Source organism: Bacillus rossius, chromosome 13 (genome assembly GCF_032445375.1).
Source record: "Bacillus rossius redtenbacheri isolate Brsri chromosome 13, Brsri_v3, whole genome shotgun sequence".
Classification (NCBI taxonomy): domain Eukaryota; kingdom Metazoa; phylum Arthropoda; class Insecta; order Phasmatodea; family Bacillidae; genus Bacillus; species Bacillus rossius.
The window spans coordinates 5673237-5697267 of NC_086340.1; the positions used below are offsets into that span (position 1 = coordinate 5673237).

The 24031-nt window shown below is 36.8% G+C and overlaps 1 protein-coding gene across 1 annotated transcript in view; it reads right to left on the reverse strand.

Annotated features, from left to right (window-relative positions):
• Nucleotides 1-13772, reverse strand: part of LOC134538138 (homeobox protein caupolican-like) — a 146846-nt gene extending 133074 nt beyond the window's left edge. The window contains exon 1 of the mRNA XM_063379178.1: nucleotides 13268-13772. Within this exon, the coding sequence (XP_063235248.1) occupies nucleotides 13268-13315 (48 nt within the window). The 5' untranslated portion in view covers nucleotides 13316-13772. The remainder of the gene's footprint in view (nucleotides 1-13267) is intronic.
• Between the last annotated feature and the right edge of the window lie 10259 nt (nucleotides 13773-24031).

Sequence of the window (24031 nt, forward strand, 5' to 3'; positions counted from 1 at the left end):
AGCATGGATTGTAAAAAATGTTTGTTTCAACAACAGGTAGGCTACACTGTTGAAATGTTTTTTTGTAAAATTACATTACACGTCAAACAAAATTTACCTACATGGGCATTTAATTAATCGCATACATTTACATTTCCACTCAAGACTATTCGTTGGACACTAATTTTATGGTGTGGTAGTCTAAAATATACTTGGGAAATATAACAGTGTAGGTACTTTCACTATAAATGCTTGTAATATATACTTATATATATGTGTGTGTGTGTTTGTGTTTGATTTTTCATTCACCGCTGAAATTTTGAAACGAACGGAAAAAAAGAAAAAAAAAATAGGCGGTTATCGCAACTACATTTCTGCTTATGCAATAGTTACTTTAAACCTAAAAATATTTAGTTTTAATTTTGATGATGTTTCGTGTTTAGTAATAGTAAGGACGGACGTGATCGCTCATGTTCTTGACGGTGTGGCCCGAGAGGTTTTCTCCGGGTCTTCCCCTGCCTCGCTCTGCAGGGACATGCCTGTTGTGTCGCTGACGTCACCGACCCTTATCAATCGCGTGCGCTTAAGGCTGGCTCTCCCACGCCATTCACTGTCTAATCATTGCTATTAACAAGCCGCTGTTCCTGTAAATCGTACCTATTACGATGCCTTCTTTACATTTGTTGTTCTGTCCGGATCGTTTTCAACGGATGGTTCACCAAGTGTAATATAATGGATGTAAAAAGTCGTACAAATGATAATAATTACAAACACTTGCCGAATACACGTTTGAAATTATTTGTGACAGGGTGTCTACAAACACCTAATGAACAAATTTCAGGATTATCAGTACATTTTTAACTAATTTGTTTTAAATTCTTTTTAAAAAATTGTAATTTTCAAATCTACGTACATAAGAAAAATTATAAATGAGCAAAGTGAAAAAAACGAAACCCTCTAAAGTTTCGTAAGAACGTATAAAATTAACACTTTTCAGAGATAATTTCGTCATGGGACTCAAAACTGAAGAGAGGCGTCAAAAAAGAAAATGTGAGTTAGAACATGATGCTGGATTTATACAAAAAGTTCCTAACTTAAAAAAACACCATTGCTGCTTATTTATGCACTATTTCGTGGCTTTCGTGACCAGTCCTTCAGTTTCCTTACTTTTTATTTCGTGGTTTTCGGAACATTCGTGACCTGTACAGACCCTAAACGGTATTATTTTTTGACGTGACAACGTCTAATAAATCTATGAATGCCGGCTGCACGGACTAAAAAGTGTCCCGAAACGCATATTGCCCCGTTACGCTGTGTCCCGATACGCTCATTGTACGCTTGCGCCGCATCTATCTCTCTTCCACTCGATTGGAACAACCATCGATTGGACTTTCGAGGCACATTAAACTTGAAACACTCCCATTCGTTTCCAACTTTTCCTATCATCCTCCTATCCTTAACAGAATAACACCGATTGGAAGAAGTTAAATAGCAAACATGTATAAAAGTTATAGTTAAAATAATCTCTTCGTTAAAATAATAAACATATTTGAATTAATGAGTGCAAATAAAAGTAAATTTATCAATTACATTGTAGATTTCATTTCACTCCTTCTTTTTATCCATACAAAATAGTGATAATTCAATAAAAATGATTCAATTTTATTCATAAAAGTATGCAATCATTGCATCAATGTTTTGTTATGACGTTGTCACGTTAAACTATCGTCCGTAAACCCACTTTACAGACAACCAATTTTTTTGTAAATGTAACAAAAGAATTCATGTCAGCTTACAGGTATTTGTAAATTCGTACAGTTGCATGATAGCAACAGTATCATTACAAAATGGTGTTATTAAGTAATTCCGCTATTCAAAAAAAATTGTGCTTGAATGATGCATCAATTAAACTTTAGAATTCTGCGTCAAATTTCTTAAGAAATGTTCAGTATTATCTCGAACAACGTAATTAATATATTCAAAAATAATCATAGCCAGGTGTTGTACAAAGTTACAATATATTTTTCTTGTAGTACCTATAAGAAACTATTTCTAAGCAACTGATTTACCAAAGGAATCTTTTGTAAAAGCACAGAACATATTCTAAAGGTAGGCCTATATTGTTAAAATATACAGAAACAGCACTTAAAACAAAGTAATAGCATGAAAATAAGACCATCAACTTTCTGTGTGACATAAAGCGCTAAGTCCTCCACATTTCTCTCCCTCCCTCTAACCTCCCCCCCCCCCCCTCCCCATCCCAACAACAACAAAAAAAGACAACGGACTAACCAACCACAAAATCGCAGAGAGAATATAAACTCTTCGCACTAGGAATAAACGTTCACTGCCCTCTACAAAAAAACTTTGTCAGTAATACATCCCACCAAATATTTTGCGATAGCATGAAAATAATTTTGTAAATATATTTCTGTACTCCAGAGCCAAGAGGGTTTAAAGTGAAAAATTGACGATTTTGGTTTAGTTTGCAATGGCAAATTGGAAATCGCGCCGAAAATAGTGAGTAGGGGTTCACTTTCTTGTTAAACGTTTATTTCTTTCGTGGACACGAACGAGACCCGTATTCGCTGTGAGGTTTATTCATGATTTTATTATTTTCTATTGTTTGCTTTTTCGGACTTCTCAGTTTTCGTATGGTCGCAGGTGTCCATAGAGTTTCCCCGTTTCCTAATGCTTTGATTCATCCGCAATATTGTATTTTTTTTATTTTTGAACTTGTTTCAATATTTTTTTAAGATGAGATATTTTTAAAACGTAACTATAGATATAAAAAGTTTTCATTTCCCTGCTTTTGAAACAAAAAAAGTTATGTATGAACAATAATTAAGTAATTTTCTTATTTAGTTTAGTGTTTGTATTTTTTGTTTCATCCTTTTGTTATAAGCGTTAAAATACTACACACGCATTGCTTTTGTGCGTGTTAGATTTCCTGAAAAACTTTATAAGATTGTGTAAATTTGTAAGAAAAAGAAATAACTAATAATGTTTTCTGACTTTTACAAATAGCTGTCAGTGTGTAGCATATGGCCTGTAGCTAGCATCAATATTTGCAACTAATAAAAATGTGCAATGCTTATATATAGATTCATATATTACATGAAATGGCATAAACATATAATCACACAATATTGGAGACAAGGTTAAGTCTTAAGGACATTACACTTTACACAGTAGTAGATAGTTTGAATTTGCCCGAATCCATATTTCGAAGTTTATTTAAACTTAAAATAATTAATGATTGTAGAAATTAAAATTAAATGTAAATAATATAAATTTGTTAGGCAAAATCCAGCAACTCGCTTCTTTTTAAGATTCAGCTTAAGAATAATATTCCAAATCATACCAGGAACTCAAAATTTGTAACAGCAACCCTTCATGTAGGCGTACTTATAGTAGTTCAGTAATGTTACATAGCTCCGATGGTTATTTCAAGATTAAATTATAATTAGGGTTTTAAACAGCATTCTAGGGTTCTCAAAAAAATTATCAATATTGCCTACTTAAGTACGAAGCCAGTAAAAAAAAAAAGCTTGTAATTGGCCGTATCATTTATTGACAGCTGAATGTAAATAAATATTGGTAGAATTTTTTTATATTTTTTTTTCATATTAGTGGTGATATAGAATCGGTTGAATCCAAAAATATTGAAAGACTCCATATGGAGCATGCAGGTGCTAGACAATTGCCAGGCAAATATCGGAATTCTTCCCTTCCCAATATGGTGCACATATGAGCCACTCAATGCTTTCTAATGCTAAAACAATGGTGTTTTCAATATGAGATTGCAACTGTATCTCCATCTCTTCTTGGCTCTATTACCAATCTCACTTTATGCCATTATGTGGTTATATCCTCGTGGTATGCGTGTATGATGATTCTATGGTATTGCGCTGTTAAATATTACAATAAATTTAAGGACTTTTCAGGGAAGAACTAACCCCAAATAAACAAAAAGTTCTTTGTAATTAAAATAACTGAATATTCTTAGAAATTATGCCGTATTTTGATGTCCGAGTTGTATGTTTCGGTCCAAACGAAGGTTAATTAACTCGTGGACAAAAGAAGAGTGTTCTTAACAAGTTATTTTAAAAGGTTTGTTAGTATACGAATAATATTATTTTGGATTCGTGTTCAAAGAAAGTAATCTCTGTGTCCGTCAATTTACGAAGATCTCTGGTTAATTTTGTAACCAGTGTTCTTAATGAAATTAAGGTGAGAATTTTTAATAGTGTGCAAAATTTCTGACGCTTATATACTTACATAAAAATATTAAATGGCGAAAAACACACTAGCTTACCATCTTGGTGGACTACATATAGTTCCACCTCGCATACATTTCCAACCTATAACACGTTAGGGACTAAGTATAAGTGAGTTGATTCACGTCTTCGATTTGAAACTCCACCAGATCGATATAAATGTTTATTTTATCATTAAATAGATTTAAAATTAAAAGTAGGTAACCTTAGTAAAAACGATTGGCATTCGTAGTATATACACATACAGACCACAGAGTGAAAACACGCTAACAGTTAAGACAATTTTCACCAAATCATAGCATTTGTGCATTTACACATTTGATAGGTTTTTTTTTCTAGAGAAAAAGAGGAAAAATGCACGAACACGTGTAGATGCAAAATTACACTAAAGTCAGTGGATTCATTGTTGTTTGTCATCAAGATGTTTTTTGTTACAATATCTTTTCGTAAGGTAACTCGTCAAAGTCGCATTTTTGTACCAAACGAATACAATTAGCATATATGACGTGCACTTCTCGCCTAACGGTATCTAATAGCATAATCAAAATTGGAATATTTCAGAAAATATTGCTGAAGAGTGAAATATACTTCTTGGCAACCTGTGGAGAAGGCCTTTGACCTCCACGTTTTTCAATAACTACAAAATGAAAAATAATAAGACATTATTGACGCAAAGCAAATAGTTATTGTGTTAACACTAAGAATATGATGTATTGCTAGAAAATCCCGAAATACTGTGTTAACACGCGGTCTTAAACGCACGAATAGACAAAAGGATGTGATAGTACTTAATTTATAAATATTTGGTAGGCTCTTGTACTGAATTACCCGATTAAAAAAAAGAAAGCGACCACAATGTTTTGCGTTCCATGGGGGATTGGAAAATTTTACACACTGACTTTTGAAATATTGATCACCCATTTTTACAACTATCATGCCCTGGTATAACTGGACAACAATAGCAGCTGTTAAACTGCTAAAACATTTTCACATTTAATTTACGGGGAACGCTGGTCATACACTATCCAAGGATCTTCGTAAATGTACGGACACAGGCTTCACTTACTACGACCTTAAAAAAATAACATTTTTTGTATATTAGCAAAACATTAAAAAAACTGTGAAGTCTACAGCAAGAAAACTCTTCTTTTGTCCACTCGTGTGTTGTTTACCTTCCGGGGAAGTCAAAATACAATGCAGCTTCTACGAAGATTCAGTTATTTGAAATTGTAAAAAAAAACCTTTCGTTTATTTGAGTTAAATTCTTCTTTGAAAAGCCCGCAAATTTACTGCAGTATCTGACAGCGTGTTCTGCTGCTGTGGTGGTCCCAAATAGTCTGCGTGTTGCAGAGAATGTCGTGCTGGTTGCTTGGACGACTTTATTCCTTGCTGTTAAGTTAAAGTGAATAACTCAAAAAGAGCGATTCCAATAAACATCCAAATGCAAGCCAAGCACACTATATCCCATCGTTGTTTACAATCTCACACTTTTCAGTCTGTACCAATCATAAATAAAAATAAATCTCGAGTTGTAGAGCAATTGAAAACCAAACATTTTCCCGTTACAAAACAGACTCTTTACGTTCATTTTCATTGATTATTTATTGCGTTTGTGAAGTATAATTTTTTTTTGTATTAACGTGTGTTTTAAACTGCGGTTTCGGCCTCAGTTGCATGCGAAAAAAAACAGTTCGAATCTGATTGGCGAACGTCACAAAAAAAAGGGGCGAACCACGTCTGCCTTGCAGACATGCGGCTGGCCGTCTGTCGATGCCGAGTTAAAAGCCGGCCATCTCTACCGTAGCGTCACGCCACGTCGGCGTGACGTCACGTCCTATCAGATTCCAGAAGCACTCGGCGTCACTTGCCACGTAGGTACGCGCCATTGTGCACATTGCGTCGGTCATTGCCGAAGCTCTAATACCCTCCCGATCAAACAATAGGGAGTGATCCCCAGCAGATCTGTTTGATCTATATAGCTCTCTGGAATGTAAATAAATCGAGCTGGAAGTTTCTCCCACCCTACCCTGATAGGGCGCACATGTGGGAGGGGAACGTGAGAATGCCGGCAGTAGGTCGGAACAATCTGTACAAAAAATAATAATATGTTCGGAAACCATTTGCCAAGAAATAGTTTGTAATAGTACTACTAGAATGATATTGCAACTTTGTACAACATGGTTATTTTTTGCATATATTAAATACGTTTATTCGAGATTAGCTATACTGAGTATTTCTTACTAAAAAAATTTATATTTTAATTTATGTTTCATTCAAACATATATATATATATATATATATATATATATATATTCTAAACAACGTAAAATATATTCAAATATTTAATATTTGGACTTTATTTTCTTTTATCATGCTTAATAATTTGCGCAGTTAAGCTATTCAGGATGTACTGGGACAAAACAAAGTATAAATTTCCTGGTATTACTGTGAACAATATTTTGTAGTGATACAGTTGATTTCGTGTAAATGTACAAATTTACAAATATCAGTAATTTTAAATAATATTTCTGTTCCATTTATCAAATTGAAAATAGTGTTGCAGGACCTTCAAGATCAGGAAACTAGCTCGTAATTTAATGTTTGGATGATTTTTTTTTTTCAACGTTAACCACACAAAGTTACAGTAATCAATCTAGGAATCATTATCGGAACACAATTGTAAGATGATGTCGTTAAATAAAGGAAACAAATTACACTAAACGTAATTAACACAAATTGATAATTATTACAATAATCAACCTTGGAGGTAAGTGGAACGATAAGACAGAAAAGAAATTGATAACATTAACTTTGGGTATTTTCACAAGTAGTACTAGCAAAGCGTGATAAGTCACAGACTAGATAGTTAAGATTGATTTAAGTCTTCCGTATGTCTAGTTTAAATTTGTACCGGACACGTTAATTTTTAAAACGTGCTTATTAGGTCTATTGAAACAAGTGGCTGAACTTCACGTAACAAACAGTGGCCACACACGTTGCACATAAGAAGTGAAATAAGTATTTATTGACGTGACGTCTAATAAATCTATGAACGCCGGCTGCACGCACGCAAAAGGATGACTCATTGTCCCGTTACGCTTTGTCCCGTTACGCTCATTATACGCTTGCGCGGCATCTATCTCTCTTCCACTCGATTGGAACAACCATCGATTTGACTTTTTCGAGGCACATTAAACTTGAAACACTCCCATTCGTTTCCTACTTTTCCTATCATCGTCCTATCCTTAGCAGAATAACACAGATTGGAAGAAGTTAAATAGCAAACATGTATAAAAGTTATAGTTAAAATAATCTGTTCGTTAAAGTAATAAACATATTTGAATTAATGAGTGCAAATAAAAGTAAATTTATCAATTAAATTGTAATTTCATTTCACTCCTTCTTTGTATCCATTCAAAATAGTGATAATTCAATAAAAATGATTCAATTATATTCATAAAAGTATGCAATCATTTCATCGATTCTTTGTTATGACGTTGTCACGTTAAACTATCGTCCGTAAACCGACTTTACAGACAACCAATTTTTATTATTATAAACTAGCGTTTTCAGAGCAGGGGCTGCCGGTTGGCACAGTGACATTAAATAAGTAATGCGTTAAGAACATTACTGTACCCCCAGAGAGGACTCGAACACACGACCCACGTTGCTTTAGAGCTCAAATTAGGCAGCTCAATACACGACAGCGCTTGCATTTAGTCTCAATGAAGGAGTTCTTTTAAAACTATTCGTTTTGCTTTGGTTGGTGCATTGTAAAGCGTTGTTGATTAACAAATTAGGCCTTAGTTGTAGAGGTTTTATCAATTGGTCGTTGACATAAACATGCAAGTGAAGTGAGTTACACGTGTAATTTCTTTGTACTTTTTTGAAACGACAAGTATCAGAACTGACCGAATAATTTATCTAAAAATTTAATCAATTATCTCAAGATAACTATCCTGCTCACTAATGGAGAACCGATAATGCTATAAAAGCGAATATTTGCTGATCATTCCTCTGCAAGTAGGTCTAACATAATTCATAATTCTATAAAATCAATGTTTTTACATCGCGTATAAGTATACCCACAATTCGATGATTTCATAACACGTTAAAAATTTACGCATTTATCGAAAGCAAGTAATCAGCGGTAAATAACTTTAGAAACGCATAAGCGATCTGTGCTGCCTTTGTTTTGATAATGCTTTGAGTACTTGCATTTCACTTTCATAAATAACACCAGAATTTCTTTAGACGAAGTTGTTCTACTATAAGAACAGACTCACAGTACAGTATAGACTATACTTAAGAAAATAATAACACTCTCAGCACCAAACCACATCGCATGTTCTTTTAGGTTTTCCAGGTTACAAACTAACAACATGCAGTTTTACCTAAAATATTGTTTTAGTAGGGATAGGCTAATCAAATCCTTAGTATTTGAAGGATTCGATAATCGCAAAAAATAAATCGAAGAAAAAATATTAGAGGAAATGAATTAAATCAAAAAATTCAATACTGATAACCTCTGAAGTTTACTAGGTCATTTTATTCGTCATATTTATTCTGTTATATTCCCCAAGATATTGTACTTTTTAACATGTAATTATATAAATTATAATAATATTTACATAACATAATATTTAACACCATAGTTAATATTTTTCATTTCTTGCATTTATTTTATTTTTGAAACTTTAGACATAGATTCGGATTTTATGTAGGCTACATATTTAAAGCACTCTTAGGGATTCGAATTCGAGAAAATTGGAATTTGATTCAGCGTCACTAATTTTTAGTTTTTTAAAATTATATCCTTTGTTTGTTTTTTTTAAGTTTAATTGTTACTACATCATTCATACTGAAAATAACTTATTGGTTTTCCAAGACAACAGAACTTTACCTTTTTTTCAATTAACTGTTGAAAAATTTAGATTGTAACATAAACTCTAGTCGGAAATACATATTTAAAAAAAAAGGTATTTACTCTTATTTACGCTACTTTGTCTCCAACAAGGAACTACCGGAGTACCGCTTTTATTTATTTAGTTTTCTTTATACGATCTCTCGACGGTAAATACAGATAAAGTTCAGAAAATTTCAACTTCTAAATGTCAGATAAAAACTTTAGAAGTAGAAATTTGAAAGAAATTCATTCAAATTCCAATAATATTATTTTCATACATACTTCGGGAACATTATTTATAATAATTTTTAATTCAAATGAACAAGATAAAATTTATAGTTGAATAGGAATTGTTTTTTTGAAGCGGTGTTGTTTATTAGTTCTGTAGGTAGTGCTATTATCATTTTATTTTAATGATACCTATCTAAACAAGGTTCATCAAGAACAAATTTCTATTGAATACACTATGCCTTATTGGAACGTGTGCTGGTATGATTGGAAATATTTTTATAAACGAAAACATAATAAGTTTTGAACGAAAAATTAAAAATGTTTAAATCATTAGAATTCATGCCAATTCTCGGCTGATGCCAATTATACAACTTTTTTTTTTTTGCTGTAGCGAAAATCAGCTCCACGAGCATAGAAGCCTGAGAAAAGACAATTACAAATTTAAGCATATATTTTAATTTATGTATAGCGCACTGATGAGAATCTATGAGACTTTTGCTGAATTGTAGTACCTACTTTTGCTGAACGTAAGCAAGCCGTTTTCTACAGACAAATTTTATGTACAGATGCGTCATTCCCTACAAGCTAGCCTATTCATTTGGCTAAATTATTGCTTAAAACAGTTTATTGCCAACTATTCATCTTACTGATTTCATGTTGGAATTGCATAGTTTGTATACAAAAATTATAACGATTTTTGCTCAATGTTTTTTTTTTCCGTAGGTTAGGCCTAACTATTATGTGTCTAATGAAACTCACCAAATGACAAAATCAAAAATTACTGTAGAAACGTGTGCATGTTACTGGACTGTGAACTTACAAATCAGATATGGCAATCAAAATAAATATTGCAACTTTCAGTTTGCCGCAACTCTCGTTTTGATATAGGTAACCATTTTTCTATTTTGATGAAAACCATTAGTTGTGAATATAAACGATATATTTCTGTGTCTACATAGTTGCGTTTGAAGGATGTCAGTGAAATATTTAATTAAATAGATAGAAAATTTTAAAATATAGCATTTTTTACTATTAAATACTAAATGTGTCGACGTTTTGTGAGTCCGAAAAAAAAGTATGCTAAAAGCATCCGAATTGAATCAAACCAAAATAACTAATTACAAGAATATCAATTAGCTGTTTTGAACACGGTTTGACTACATAAGTACCTAGATCCATCCGGACATAGCTTCACTAGCACACGCAGAGAAGCTTATTTCTTCTCTTATTTAAATCACACGTCTCAAGTGGACGCAACATATTTCACATTAACATAGCCTGACACGCTCATTTAAGTTAATAACATGACTCGGATGTTATAATGTTAGCGTAAGCTTTTTTCAATAAGAGATAAAGTGAAATTCATATGTGTGAATTCTGCTTCGTTTATATGACATGGTCTTGATTGCATCTTAGTTGTTTGCTCTGAACATATTTTATTGATTATGCTGGTCTAGTATGTAGCGTACGCGCAGGTTATACATTAAATGTGGCGGAACTTTGGGCGTCGTATAGGCTTGTAATTGCAAAAGGCTACATTGGCAGAAGAGTAGGTACCTACTGTGTAAGTAGCCTAAACATAAAATGTGATCGATGTTGAATTACTGGATGCTGTAGCACAAAAAGACCTACGGGGAAATCATTAAAATACTGAACTAAGGCATTCACATTAGCATAATGGATCCCTTAGCTAAGGGATTCGTTAGAAGTGCATCGTAGTGAACGCGGTCACGTTTGTGTCGCTTCCGAATTCTCATAAGGAATGACGATGCATTCCTACATGTGTCCACTGCATCGAGATTTCTAGGGATGCGACACTCGCACCCCTAATGTGTCCCTACGTCCATTAGTTTCGGAAACGTTTTATTTCGTTTGTAGATAATATTACTTCAGATATCCGGCATAATATTTGTTTAAAAGATACCAACCGTAATTGATAACTCCAATAAGTATAGACAAATAAAGACGTCAATAAAAATCATAGAAAATCGAAATTAAACTGATAGGGGTTATTTAATGCTCAGTTTTTTTTTTTCATGATGTCATTCATAGCAAAATATTTATTTTGATCGCTAACATTTATAACATAAATGCTACAAAGTTTTAAATGGTCGTTGTTATTTAAGTTTTGCTGAATATTTGTTAATACCACAACTCAAAATGGCTACATGGACATTAGTACGACCAATTGCCAACAGGTGGTGCTAGCAGTAAAAGTATTCTGATACCATCCATCCATTGTGGCTGCATGTGCTGAGCGATGTAGGGATGTGAGTGTGCTATAGACACATCCCCATGTATTCGGAAACAGCTAATATCTTTTCTCTTTATCTTGCAAGCAAGGGACTCTCAGAAATTTAATCAATATTTCTAATTGTGACCTGTCCCCACATGAAAAAAAATATCCCTCATGTTACTTTCGTATAGATTTAAATTTTAAATAAAAAAATAGAAACTGACCTCAACTGAGTTTCAAATTATTGCTGACAATTCATTTGCGATAGTTTTGTCCAGTCTTGTCTGGTTCTACGCTAACGGTTTTTTCCAACTAATTAGTCTGTCGTGTAACTTGTCTCAAAGTTCTGAAGAGTAGTAACAGTGGTACCCAACACCAACCGTCATTTCCAAAGCATCTCACGATGGTTTGTTTACGAACAAGAAGTTGTTTACAAACAATGTCGACAGGACGATAGTTGAAATAGGATATGGAGAACATTGGTACTATTTTCAAGACCTGCCAAATTTGAGACCATTTACATGAGACAGATTACACTGATGCATGAAAAGTAAGCTATCATTAAACAACTGCACGAGAATACCAAAAACACAAGTTCATCTCTGTAGTTTATCCACGGGTATGACTAACTAAGCACACAGTGCAATGTTATAAACACGCCTGAATCATACAGCTTTGATCACAAAAGTAAACGGACTTTACAACACGACTTTTGGTTTGACACTTTAGGCCTAGCTACTTCAGGCAACTTTTTAGACTAGCCTAAGTTTGTCAATTACACACTTACATTATTTACCTAATTAGCATTGCTATACTTAAGTATCTATAAAAATAAACTCTATCTCGTTAACTATAAAAAAAAGGATATTAACGTAATTGTATCAAAAACAACCTATAAATTCTTGCAAGTCTATAACGAGCTTTTAATCATCCGTAAGAATACGCGAAGCAAATATTCTAGTGCAACATGCGACTGTTCAATCAGATCGAATTACATATTTCTACAAACAAATAGGGCCTAAAACTTTGTGAACATTTAGTGTTATTATCTTTCCATTCGGGAAACAAAACTTACTTAATATCCAGCTTTATAATACACAAATACAGTCTAATATAGGCCTAGACAGACTAAACAAAAGTCATACGATTAGTGTTCATTTCCTTTAAAAGTAAATTTTAAATTCCCTGAAGAATATGATTATCCATGAGGCAATAACAACCAAACAAAATACTTTTTTTTTTCCACGGTGCTGTAGCTACACTATTCTGGTAACACTGCAGTTTAAAAATTGTGATGTCCTAATTTCAAACATTTATAGGCTACCCGTTGAACGTGACAAATTTCTCTTTTGTTCTTCTGCGTACGAATTTGTTTGTAGTAGAAGGGAGAGAAGAGACTGAAGACTGTCTGGACATGAAGAGGGTTATAGGGAAAAGTGTGTTTTATGATGAAAAGGGGGAGGGGGGAGGGAGGGAGATGATCGTGGAGCCGTGACTGTGAATTCTATCGAATCGAAGAAAAGAACTTCGTGTTAATGCACGTCGGTGAATTGACGATGCAACATGCTATGTTCAAAGCAACACGTGATTTATTTGGAGCGGCCGGCGATCGTGCGGTTGGTCGGCTGTACGTACCTGAGACGCCGCTGGGTAGGAGTAGTTGAACTGCGAGTAGGCTGCCATGAGGCGGTTGGACGGCGTCCCGCGAAACTCGCTACCGACGCGACCGCAGCTTCGTTCCCCGCGTCATGCCGGCGCTGTCGGGGTGACGACTATCTGTCGGCGTCGCGGTGCATCACGGTTGCATCGCGAGACCACCCTTCCGGGGAAGGGAGAAATAAAACAATAATAAGCACCTGCCTTGTGGCCCTTTTCCCTATCCCCACCCCCCTCTTTTCAATCTTCTTTCCGCCGACGACGACGACAACAACAAACAAAAACCAGGTCGCGCACCCCCTACTGTAACTCGAACAAACAAACGGAACCAGTGCTGCAAACTTTATTTACCTCCCGCCAAAAAAAAAATAACACCCCCCCTTTTTTTTCTCTCTCTCTCTCTCTCTCGACCCTGGTCCCTCGCGAGAGCGGACCCCGTTGGCTTCCGCCCGAACACGCTCGGCTGTCTCCCTCGGCGCGACTGCCGGCGCGCGCGCGGGGGAGCCTCTGGCGACGGCTGCGCGAACGACGGCAGAACCTGAATCCCGCTCCGCGCCGCCTCTTCTCCAACCCCACCACTCGCGCGCGCACCCCCGCCACTTGTCCGACCCGACCACTTCCCCTACCTCGCCGCTTCCCCCTCTCCCGGTCGCCGGCGGGGGCGTGGCCGGGCGCCCGGCCTCTCGGCCAATTGCGCGCGGGCGCCCGCCTCCAGCCGGTTCCCCCACTCCCGCTCCCGGCGCGTCGCCCCGCCCACCCGGCCCCGCCCCTCGAGGGAGGGGTGCTTGTAAAAAAAAAAACCCCGCGCAGTGGAGGGGGATTGCGCCAAGGAAGGGGAGGAGGGGAAACGCGACTACCGCGCCACACACACGAGTCCCGGTGTCTGGAGACGGCGCTTCCCCTGCGCAGGGACTTCTCCCTCGGATGTTTATGACGCGGGCGTGGAGTAAACAACACCCTTAATTTACCAGCGTTATGTATGTAATGATAAGACGGCTGCATGGGACCTACACGAGAACGCACTCTGCTCTTAACCACTCGGTTTCCACCGGGGCCTCCAGTTAACGGGATGTTTGGGTTACCACGGGCTCGTGAGCAATGAACGAGCCTCGTTTTACGTCCCGATAATGGGAAGCATTCATCCCCCCCGCGTTTTTGTGTTCCTCGATTAACACTACAACTCTCGCCGCGCAAGGCTTTGCTCATCCCGAGACTAGTAAACCAGATAAACCAATCGAGCACTAATGTGTAGTGTTCTGTAACGTTAACGATCCGTTGATAAAAACCCTTTGCTTCTCTCATCTGGGTGCTGGTTTTGTTTTCGACCGTCCAAATGAAAATTATATCCGACTGTTATTCAGTCCTCCCTCGTTAAGGAAGGGCAATCTTAAACATGACAAATTCATCCCGTTTTCCGAATCAGGTAACTTCAACTTACATATTATCAGGTAGTCGAATGCTCAAGAAATTTCAGGTAGCTAGGCTAGCACTTTAATGTCAGTCCCATAGTTCTAAATGTAACTGAAAATATCTCCCTGTACCTATTATTTCCATGTAGGTACCTATATTTCTAACTCACAATTGTTAAATCAGCTGACATGCGAAAAAAATATTGTACTGCGCCTTTCATGCAAAATACATCATATAGGCTACTACTTAGTGAATTTTCGATTGTTTTAACAAAATGAAAAGTAAGTATGCCTCCGATGAATTTTAGGCAAAAAAAAGTGTGAGACTGTTACAAAGAACCACCGTTATCCTTTTAAAAAAATTACAATTTTAATTCACAATTTATATGAATATATGTATAGTTATATGTTTTATATGTATGCAGGGGCGTAAATCTGTTATAGCCGCAAGGGTGGCCCGCAGAAATCAGAAAAAGGGGGGGAGGGTGGTTGGCCGGAGACTTAGGCGCGCGGGTTTTAACCGACACGAGTCATCTCTGGATGTGAAGCTTGTATGTTGTATAACTGCCCATATTTTGGCCTATTTGCATACAATAAGCAGAAAAATTTTTAATGTACAGTAAGTTTTCCATAAAACACAGGTTTGACGTTTACGTTTGTTTGTCAACCCCGTTTCACAGATACATCTTGCAGCTCGTGATAGCCCCCTGGGTGAGGGGGGGGGGGGGGTTTACTGCACCCATGTATGTATCTAAATAAGTATATACATATATATGCGAAGAACGGTTTTGCATTGTTTTAATGATTCACAATGTTTAGATAATACATTTTTTTTTTAATATTTACAACCAGGATAGAGCAGTCGTAAACAATTTTTAAAGATATTTATGGTAGCTTCCTAGGTTTTTTCTGCAACCACAATAAAAAAAAGGTTTATGCATTTATTTTATAACACTATCAAGTTGTTAATTCAGTTTAAGTTACAGTTGGCGTCAGAAATTGGCTGCATCTATATAGGGTTTCTTTCTTATTGGCTGAAAATTTTTGTTATTTTTTCAGTATAAGTATAGGCCTAAATATATTTTTATTGGTGAGAAAGAAACCCCGTGGTTAGAATAGTTTCGAAACTACGTTATACTGCGCGTAGAAAGTTAGTCGGCTTATACTTGGGATGTTAATTTATCAAGCCCTTGCTAATAGGCCTAAACACTCAACTGCTAAATGCTTGTTTACGCTTTTTAATTCTATATGGATCTTTTCGGCCGGGTCCAAACGAAAACACCTTCCATTACAGACGTGTCCATCAACACTTTCAATTGCTAACATAACCATCGTCAGCACACTTTTTCACTCTGTGCTTAGTTAAACCTTTGCGCATTTAGACTTCAAGTTTTCTCAGTAAACGGGAGAGAACCCGCAGAAATTCGCGGATTAATATCGCCAAAGAATAAAATTCGAATATACGTCTACCTCTAAGATCTGCTTTTTGCTGTTATCTCCCTGTTCATCTGGTAGACTTTGGGCCAATGTAAAAAAAAAAAAAAAAAAAAAAACAAGAAGTATTGAATCACAGGCAAACAAGTCGAGACCACTCGCGAGTCAGCAGCCAATGAAATGGCGTTATTTACCTGAGATCACAGTGTATTCTGTCCTGAAGTTCACCTAAATCGCAATTTTTTTTCCAGGTCCTATCTATTCGATATGAAGGAGTGGTTGTCACCTCAATACAGTTTAAGGAAGAAACTGCGTATCAATTAATCCACTCAAATAACTTGAACGTGGATTCTAACATTTTGTTTTTAATAAAAATACTTATCATTTTAAGAACAAGTAATTAGTCTTCTTTTTGGGAGGGTTGGTATTACCCCCCCCCCCCCTCCATTTTTTCCCTTTCTAATCAGCGCCTGTCTATGTCCTTAGTACAAAAATTGTACGCGATAGGATACCAGGTATGTCAGAAGCTGATTATAGTTCCCGTTCTTTGAATGCATAATACAATTGTAAAAATTGGATTTTAAAAGTTTTTATATATTTTTTTGAACATAGGGCCTACTTACGTCATTCTGGTTTATACTTAGAGACCGGACAAATTCGCGGGTTCAATGACCTTTAGTATAGACTCCAATATCCTCTACACACTCGGGCAAATGCCAACTGTTCATTGGCTGCTGACTTGTAAGTCGTCTCGACTGGGTGGCCTGTGATTCGACACTTCAATGTGTGAGGGTCTCTAATTGGCCCTCAGTCCTCCAGATTAACAATGGACCAATGGCAGAAGCAGCACAAAGGTATGATTATTTGAATTTTAGCATAACACGAAATGAACCCGCAAATTTTTCAGGTGTCTATTTATACTGCATGCCACGAAGAAGCCTCGAGAACGGACAAAAAAAAAGAAGGATGAATATGCAAACACACAGAAAAACAATCACTTCAGTCGATGCCAAAAGTCAAATGCATAATACAGCACAGAGAATTCCGCGAAGGGGAATTAGACACAGCACAGATGAGCACAGTTGAGCCAACACAATCCTCTGGCAGTTGCGAGAACGTAATCGCATCTGCAGCTGCGAACAAGGTGTGCGAACTATGTGGACACACTTCCCGAAGGAAAAAAAAGGTACAGTTATTTTAGTTAATTCAGACGTTGTTCGGTCTTACAAGATTCAACCTACATTTAAAAAAAATAAAAATAAAAAAGGGCACACGCTCTGAATTCGAATCAGCGCAGAGAAGATGCAGCAAGTGAAAATTCTTTCGAGGAGTTGTTGCAGTAAGATGACACAGACAAAAAAAAATCTCTACTGTTGCAAAACATTCCTTTGAAAAACAATCGCCAAGAAATAGTTTGTACCTAATGCTACATGGAATATATTTTAACTTTGTACAACACATGGCTATGGATATTTTCGCATGTATAAAATACAATGTATGAAATACAATACAATACGTGAGTTCGATCCACAACACCCGTCAAAGTCTCATTTATCAGCACCACGCTGGTGTCAAAGTAGCTCCAACCAAGATATTACTAAACACACGCAAGAACAGTCCATTTTGTTCAGTCAATTGCAGTTGCTTCAAAAAATGATGTGAACTTTTGCTAAGAATTTGAATACTCGTTAAAGATTAAAACCGTCATCCCAGGAGGTAATACTCAGGGCGGTATTCCAAGACATTTCGGGTTAAGGTAGCGAATAAGCACTGCTAACTCGCGGGCCGTATTCCAGAAAGTGTCCAAATCCAAATCCATGTTAGGTAACGAAAAAATAACCGTTTTAATTAACTGCGCCTTGCACGAGGCTAGAAACTAATTCCAGTGCATTCCAGCGAACGTCTGGCAAATATCGATACATTTGCTACGCCAAAATTGCTACAGATAGCAGCACTATCTCGCCAATTAAACTGCGTAATTTTAATTTTCTCAAGTACTTTTAAGTTGCTATTATTTCTTGCTATTACCATTAAAGTGTACCAAATGTATTCCAGAATAGTTTTGCTATCAGAAAGTTTCGTTTGGGTCACCAACACGCTTGGTATGTCCACCGATGATCATAAAACTTGCCTATATACGAGTTAATGGCACCAGATACGGTTCAGCCATCCGGATGAAATCAACGAAAGTGTGAGCTCTGCGCATTCGCGGAATTTGGGCAACAGAACGACAAAAGATAGGACACCAAAATCGGTTGTCTAGAAATAAGGGATTGGCCGTGTCCTATAGTGCACTAGGAATACGGTGTAGCAAGCAACGCCTAAACCCTTATTTGTGTGTCTTTGAATAGTATTTCTAACGAGAAATTGGCGCATATTATATTCCATTAATGCTCAATTCAAACATTTGTTTCAAACCATAGAAAAGATCTTCGAATATTCAAATATTGGACTTTATTAATTGATTTTATTATATTATTAATGTGCGCAGTTAATACTGGAAAACTATTCAGGAAACGGTTTACAAATAACTTTAACTATTGGAAGCACTGGGACAACATAAAGCAAAATTCCCGGGTAAGAATGCGAATCCAGTATCACTGCGAACACTATTTTGTAGTGATGCAGTTGTTTTCATGTAAGTCTAGAAATTTACAAATTGAGTGTAACGGTATAAATTACGTAATTCTTACAGAAATGTGATGGGGAAAGAACAAGATTCACCTATACTGGTAGGTATCAACACAGTAAAATACTTTGGCAACTAAGTTTCCAAATAATTTCCTTGTGAAACAAATAAAAACTTTTACTGTGCTCATTCATCGTAGCTTCGACTGTTTTCTTCTTGAAGCTCTAGAAAGCGCATACAGGTCTAGAACCATGAAGAGAACAGAGAAAGATTTGTAAATTAATTTTCACCGTTAAATTATGTAGTAAAAAAAGTGTTATTTATAGGGAGCGGAAAAATTCGCGGTTTCGATGGCCTTCAGGATAGTCTACGCATTCCCCTGTACATTCAGGCAAGTAACGCCAAGTTCATTGGCTTCCGAATTGTAAGTCGTCCCAGCTGGTTTGACTGATTTGATTCTTCTTTGGTTGAGAGTTTATAATTGGTTGAGATTCGTCCAGATTAACAGTAAGCCAATAGCAAAATTATCTACAAGGTAGGTATATGTATTAGAATTATAGCCTATCGCCGAATGAATCCGCGAATTTTTCCGGTCTCTACTTATTTATGCTGTAAGTTAAGTTTATTTATTTTGCGTTTATTTTCCGTTGTTTTCATCCGACGATTGATGCGTTGCGCTCTTGTCCTCTTCTGTTCCGTCTTGTTTCCCACATTCATCGTCCCTGCCTCTTCCCGGGACGCTGTGTGGATGTGCGCGAGGGGCTTAATTACTCAGCACCTTAAAGGCGAGGCACGAAGACAGATGGCGAGGTGTTGCTGCCGGCACAGTCACCAATCACGACGTCCGCCCGCCTCGAGTTGCGTCCTCGCGGCCAATCACGTGCCGGCGACTGTGCTGACGTCACGTGGACGGGAAGCCGAGGTGTGGTGGACGGCGGGTCGTCACCACAACGCCGAAATACCACAACGCCGAACGTACAATAACGCCAAATACCTGGAGACCGGAAAAATTCTCGAATTCATTTCGCGATAAGCTAAAATACAAATCGTTATACCTCAGTGCTGCCTCTGCTATTGGTAGAGACCGGAAAAATTCGCGAATTCATTTCGCGATGGGCTAAAATACAAATCGTTATACCTCAGTGCTGCCTCTGCTATTGGTTCACAACTCGCCTGGATGACTCTGGGCCAATGAGAAACACCCAACCCAAAGCTTTATCGAATCACAGGCTGCTACGCTGGAACGTCTCACAAGAAAGCAGCCAATGAGTGGTTGGCATTTGACCGAGTGTACGTAGAACTGTGGAGTTCATCCTGCATGTTATTGAACCCGCGAATTTTTCCGGTCCCTAGCTATTGGTTCACAACTCACCTGGATGACTCTGGGCCAATGAGAAACACCCTACCAAAGCTTTATCGAATCACAGGCTGCTACGCTGGAACGTCTCACAAGACAGCAGCCAATGAGTGGGTGGCATTTGACAGAGTGTACGTAGGACTATGGAGTTCATCCCACAGGTCATTGAACCCGCGAATTTTTCCTGTCCCTACAAATACCATAACGCCGAATGTCAAATTGACCGCAACGCCGACAGCTAGAAAACTGCTGTGTACCACAACGCCGAAATACAGTAACGCCGAAAAATGTTGCTGCGGGGAGGGTGGGGGGCACAGGAGCTAAATGAAAAACAACTGAATACATTTGTGTGTGTTTCTTAAATATAGACTATCTTAACGCCGAAATACCACAACCTAACCTAACCTAGGCTAGCCTAACCTAACCTAACATTACCTTACCTAATCTAACATTTGTGGCAGTCCTGCAATGACATTTTTCGGCGTTAATGTATTTCGGCGTTGTGGTAATTCGGCGTTGTGGTACACAGCAGTTTTCTAGCTGTTGGCGTTGTGGTCAATTTGGCATTCGGCGTTATGGTTTTCAGCGTTATTGTACGTTCGGCGTTGTGGTATTTCGGCGTTGTGGTATTTCAGCGTTTGTGGCAATTCGGCGTTGTGGTATTTCGGCGTTGTGGTATTTCGGCGTTGTGGTATTTCGGCGTTGTGGTATTTCGGCATTGTGGTATTTCGGCGTTATTGTACGTTCGGCGTTGTGGTATTTCGGCGTTGTGGTGCGTCCCCGTGGATAGCTCATCCCCGCGTCGCTGTTCTGTCACGTGACAACGGGATTGCCAATCAGACGAGACTTTTGACGTGATAACGTCTTATGAATCGATGAACGCCGGCTGCACGCACGAATAAGCTTGACTCATTGTCACGTTCCCGCCTGAGCCGAGCGAGCAAGGAACCGGCCAACCACCGTGCGAGAAAATCTTCTATAATATCGAACAGGTTAAGGCGGACGTTTTAAAAGCAGCAATTTTAAAAATTTGATTTATTTGTCCAATTTCGTCATTTCAAATTAACAATTTATTGACATTGATTTGATTTCAGTTTATTTCTATAACTAATTGTTCGTGATTATTTTTATACAAATTATTTAAATTAAATTTGTAAAAACTGTAAATAATATTTGAACATTAAAAAGTACGCAATTTTTCGTCAATGTTTTCTTATGACGTTATCACGTAAAATTATCGTCCGTAAACCGACTTTACAGACAACCCCCCCCCCCCCCTTTTTTTTTCTAAGTCCTTGCTTACCTGCCCAACGGTTTCGTAAAGGACGGGCAGGCGTCCTCGTTATTTTCGTGGAAAATGTGTTTTTGTGCATACAACAAATGATAACAAGATACAGGAATCACAGGTTATTTAGGATAACAAAATGTAACTTTCAGGACGTAATCGGTAGAAATCCCTTTCTAGCAACCTGAAAGTCCCTAAATATCCGGCCGTGGGTTTTCTCGTAGTGCTGCAAATAGTCCTGAAGTATTTGAATCATGCACACTGTATTTTGATAAATGGTAACTGTCAGTGACGTTCCAACTATTCTTTGAACTGAAAGACGGGCTGGCGCAACAAAATCCCGTCGGAAATTCTAAGGAAAATTTTCTACATTTGGTGTCAACCACATACACGAATTTCTAGTGTGTAGCTAACACGTTTGTAGATAACACAAACCCAAATTTAAGAATATAAAAACTTAAGGCGTAACGTAAGGCGATGTTTTTGTTGTTTTGTGTTGAAACACGATGGTCTCTACTCAAAAAAAAAAAGGTCTGGATTTCAAAACCAAAAAAAAATCTACGAGAGTTCATTTAGTTTTAATTATGTTTGTTACACTGCCATAAGTATGACTAATTCAAGTGTCGCAGCAAAAATCAGATTTGAAATACATTATTTTCATGAATGTGTTTGGATTCTGATTATTAAAAATTAAATACTTATTTATAATACAAAAGGTGCTTTTACAATAAATACGTCCTTTGCTCTTGTAGAAACTGTGACACATAATTTCTTTGATTATGATTGGTACAGCTGTCAAGTTAAATTCGTTTTGAAAAACTTAAAAAAATTATTAAATTCTACTTAAAAAATAAATAAATACTATGTCGTAATTAAATTTTCTCGTTACTTACTGATAACAATTTATGTTTATTGTTTCTCGGTTGTATGATGAAAATTGCGACTGTCAAATTCCTTACATGTAATTCAGTAAACTTCCGTCTCATAACAGTATTGATATTCCTTCACACTGTTAAAACATTTTCACCCTAAACTAACGAAGAACGTTTGTTACAAATTATTCAGGGATCTTCGTAAATTTACCGATATCTTCGTAAATTTACATGTGCTACTTTACACATGAATCTAAAACAAAAATCTTGGCATACAATCAAAACATGAAAAAAATAATGCTTGTCTGTAAAGTCGGTTTACAAACGATAGTTTAACGTGACAACGTCATAACAAAACATTGATGAAATGTTTGCATACTTTAATGAATAAAATTGAATCATTTTTATTGAATTATCACTATTTTGTATGGATACAAAGAAGGGGTGAAATGAAATCTACAATTTAATTGATAAATTTAAATTTATTTGCACTCATTAATTCAAATATGTTTAGCTATTACTTTAACGAACAGATTATTTTAACTATAAGTTTTATACATGTTTGCTATTTAACTTCATCCAATCTGTTAAGGATAGGACGATGATAGGAAAAGTAGGAAACGAATGGGAGTGTTTCAAGTTTAATGTGCCTCGATGGTTGTTCCAATAGAGTGGAAGAGAGATAGATGCGGCGCAAGCGTACAATGAGCGTAATGGGACACAGCATAACGGGACAATGTGCGCTACGGGACACTTTTTCGTGCGTGCAGTCGGCGTTCATCGATTTATTAGACGTCACGTCAAAAATTTTTAACGCTCCTGCAAAAACACTCATATTTCTTCCACGTGTTTTTTTTACACTCAAAACAAAACTAGGAAGTCGAAATATGGTGTAAATTCTACGAAGATCCAGTTATCAGAAATTACGAAAAACTGTTTGTTTATTTGAGGTGCATTCGTTTAAAAGTCCGTTGGGGTTACCACTATGTTACTTCAGCTCATCATACTGAGTTTCCCATGATTTCCTTGTCCCATAAAACATTCCCCCCTCTTTTTTTTGTAATTGGATTATCTGGTAAAATAATACACATGTTACAGATAATTTACTTAATACTTATGCAAAATGGACTAGGTATAAAATGTTTTCTTGCACAATATACAGTTTGTACTGCTGTTTCACTGCGTGACTAAAACTACCAGTCTTAAAAAGAAAACGAATCAATCGGTTTCATCGATTACTGATTGGGATCATTCTATAAGAACTAGATATTTGATTCCACTTCACATTATTAGGCAAGTTGCTTGTATCCCTTAAGGGCCTCGCCTTCTTGCAATTTAAAAATATTTTTATACCGCTTGAAATAAAGCTTCCATGCTAATTTTTTTTGGCGTGACAACGTCTAATAAATTGATGAACGCCGGCTGCACGCACGAAAAAGTGTCCCGTTACGCACATTGTCCCGTTACGCTGTGTCCCGTTACGCTCATTGTAGGCTTGCGCCGCATCTATCTCTCTTCCACTCGATTGGAACAACCATCGATTTGACTTTTTCGAGGCACATTAAACATGAAACACTCCCATTCGTTTCCTACTTTTCCTATCATCGTCCTATCCTTAACAGAATAACACAGATTGGAAGAAGTTAAATAGCAAACACGTATAAAAGTTATAGTTAAAATAATCTCTTCGTTAAAGTAATAAACATATTTGAATTAATGAGTGCAAACAAAAGTAAATTTAATTTTATTAATTAAAT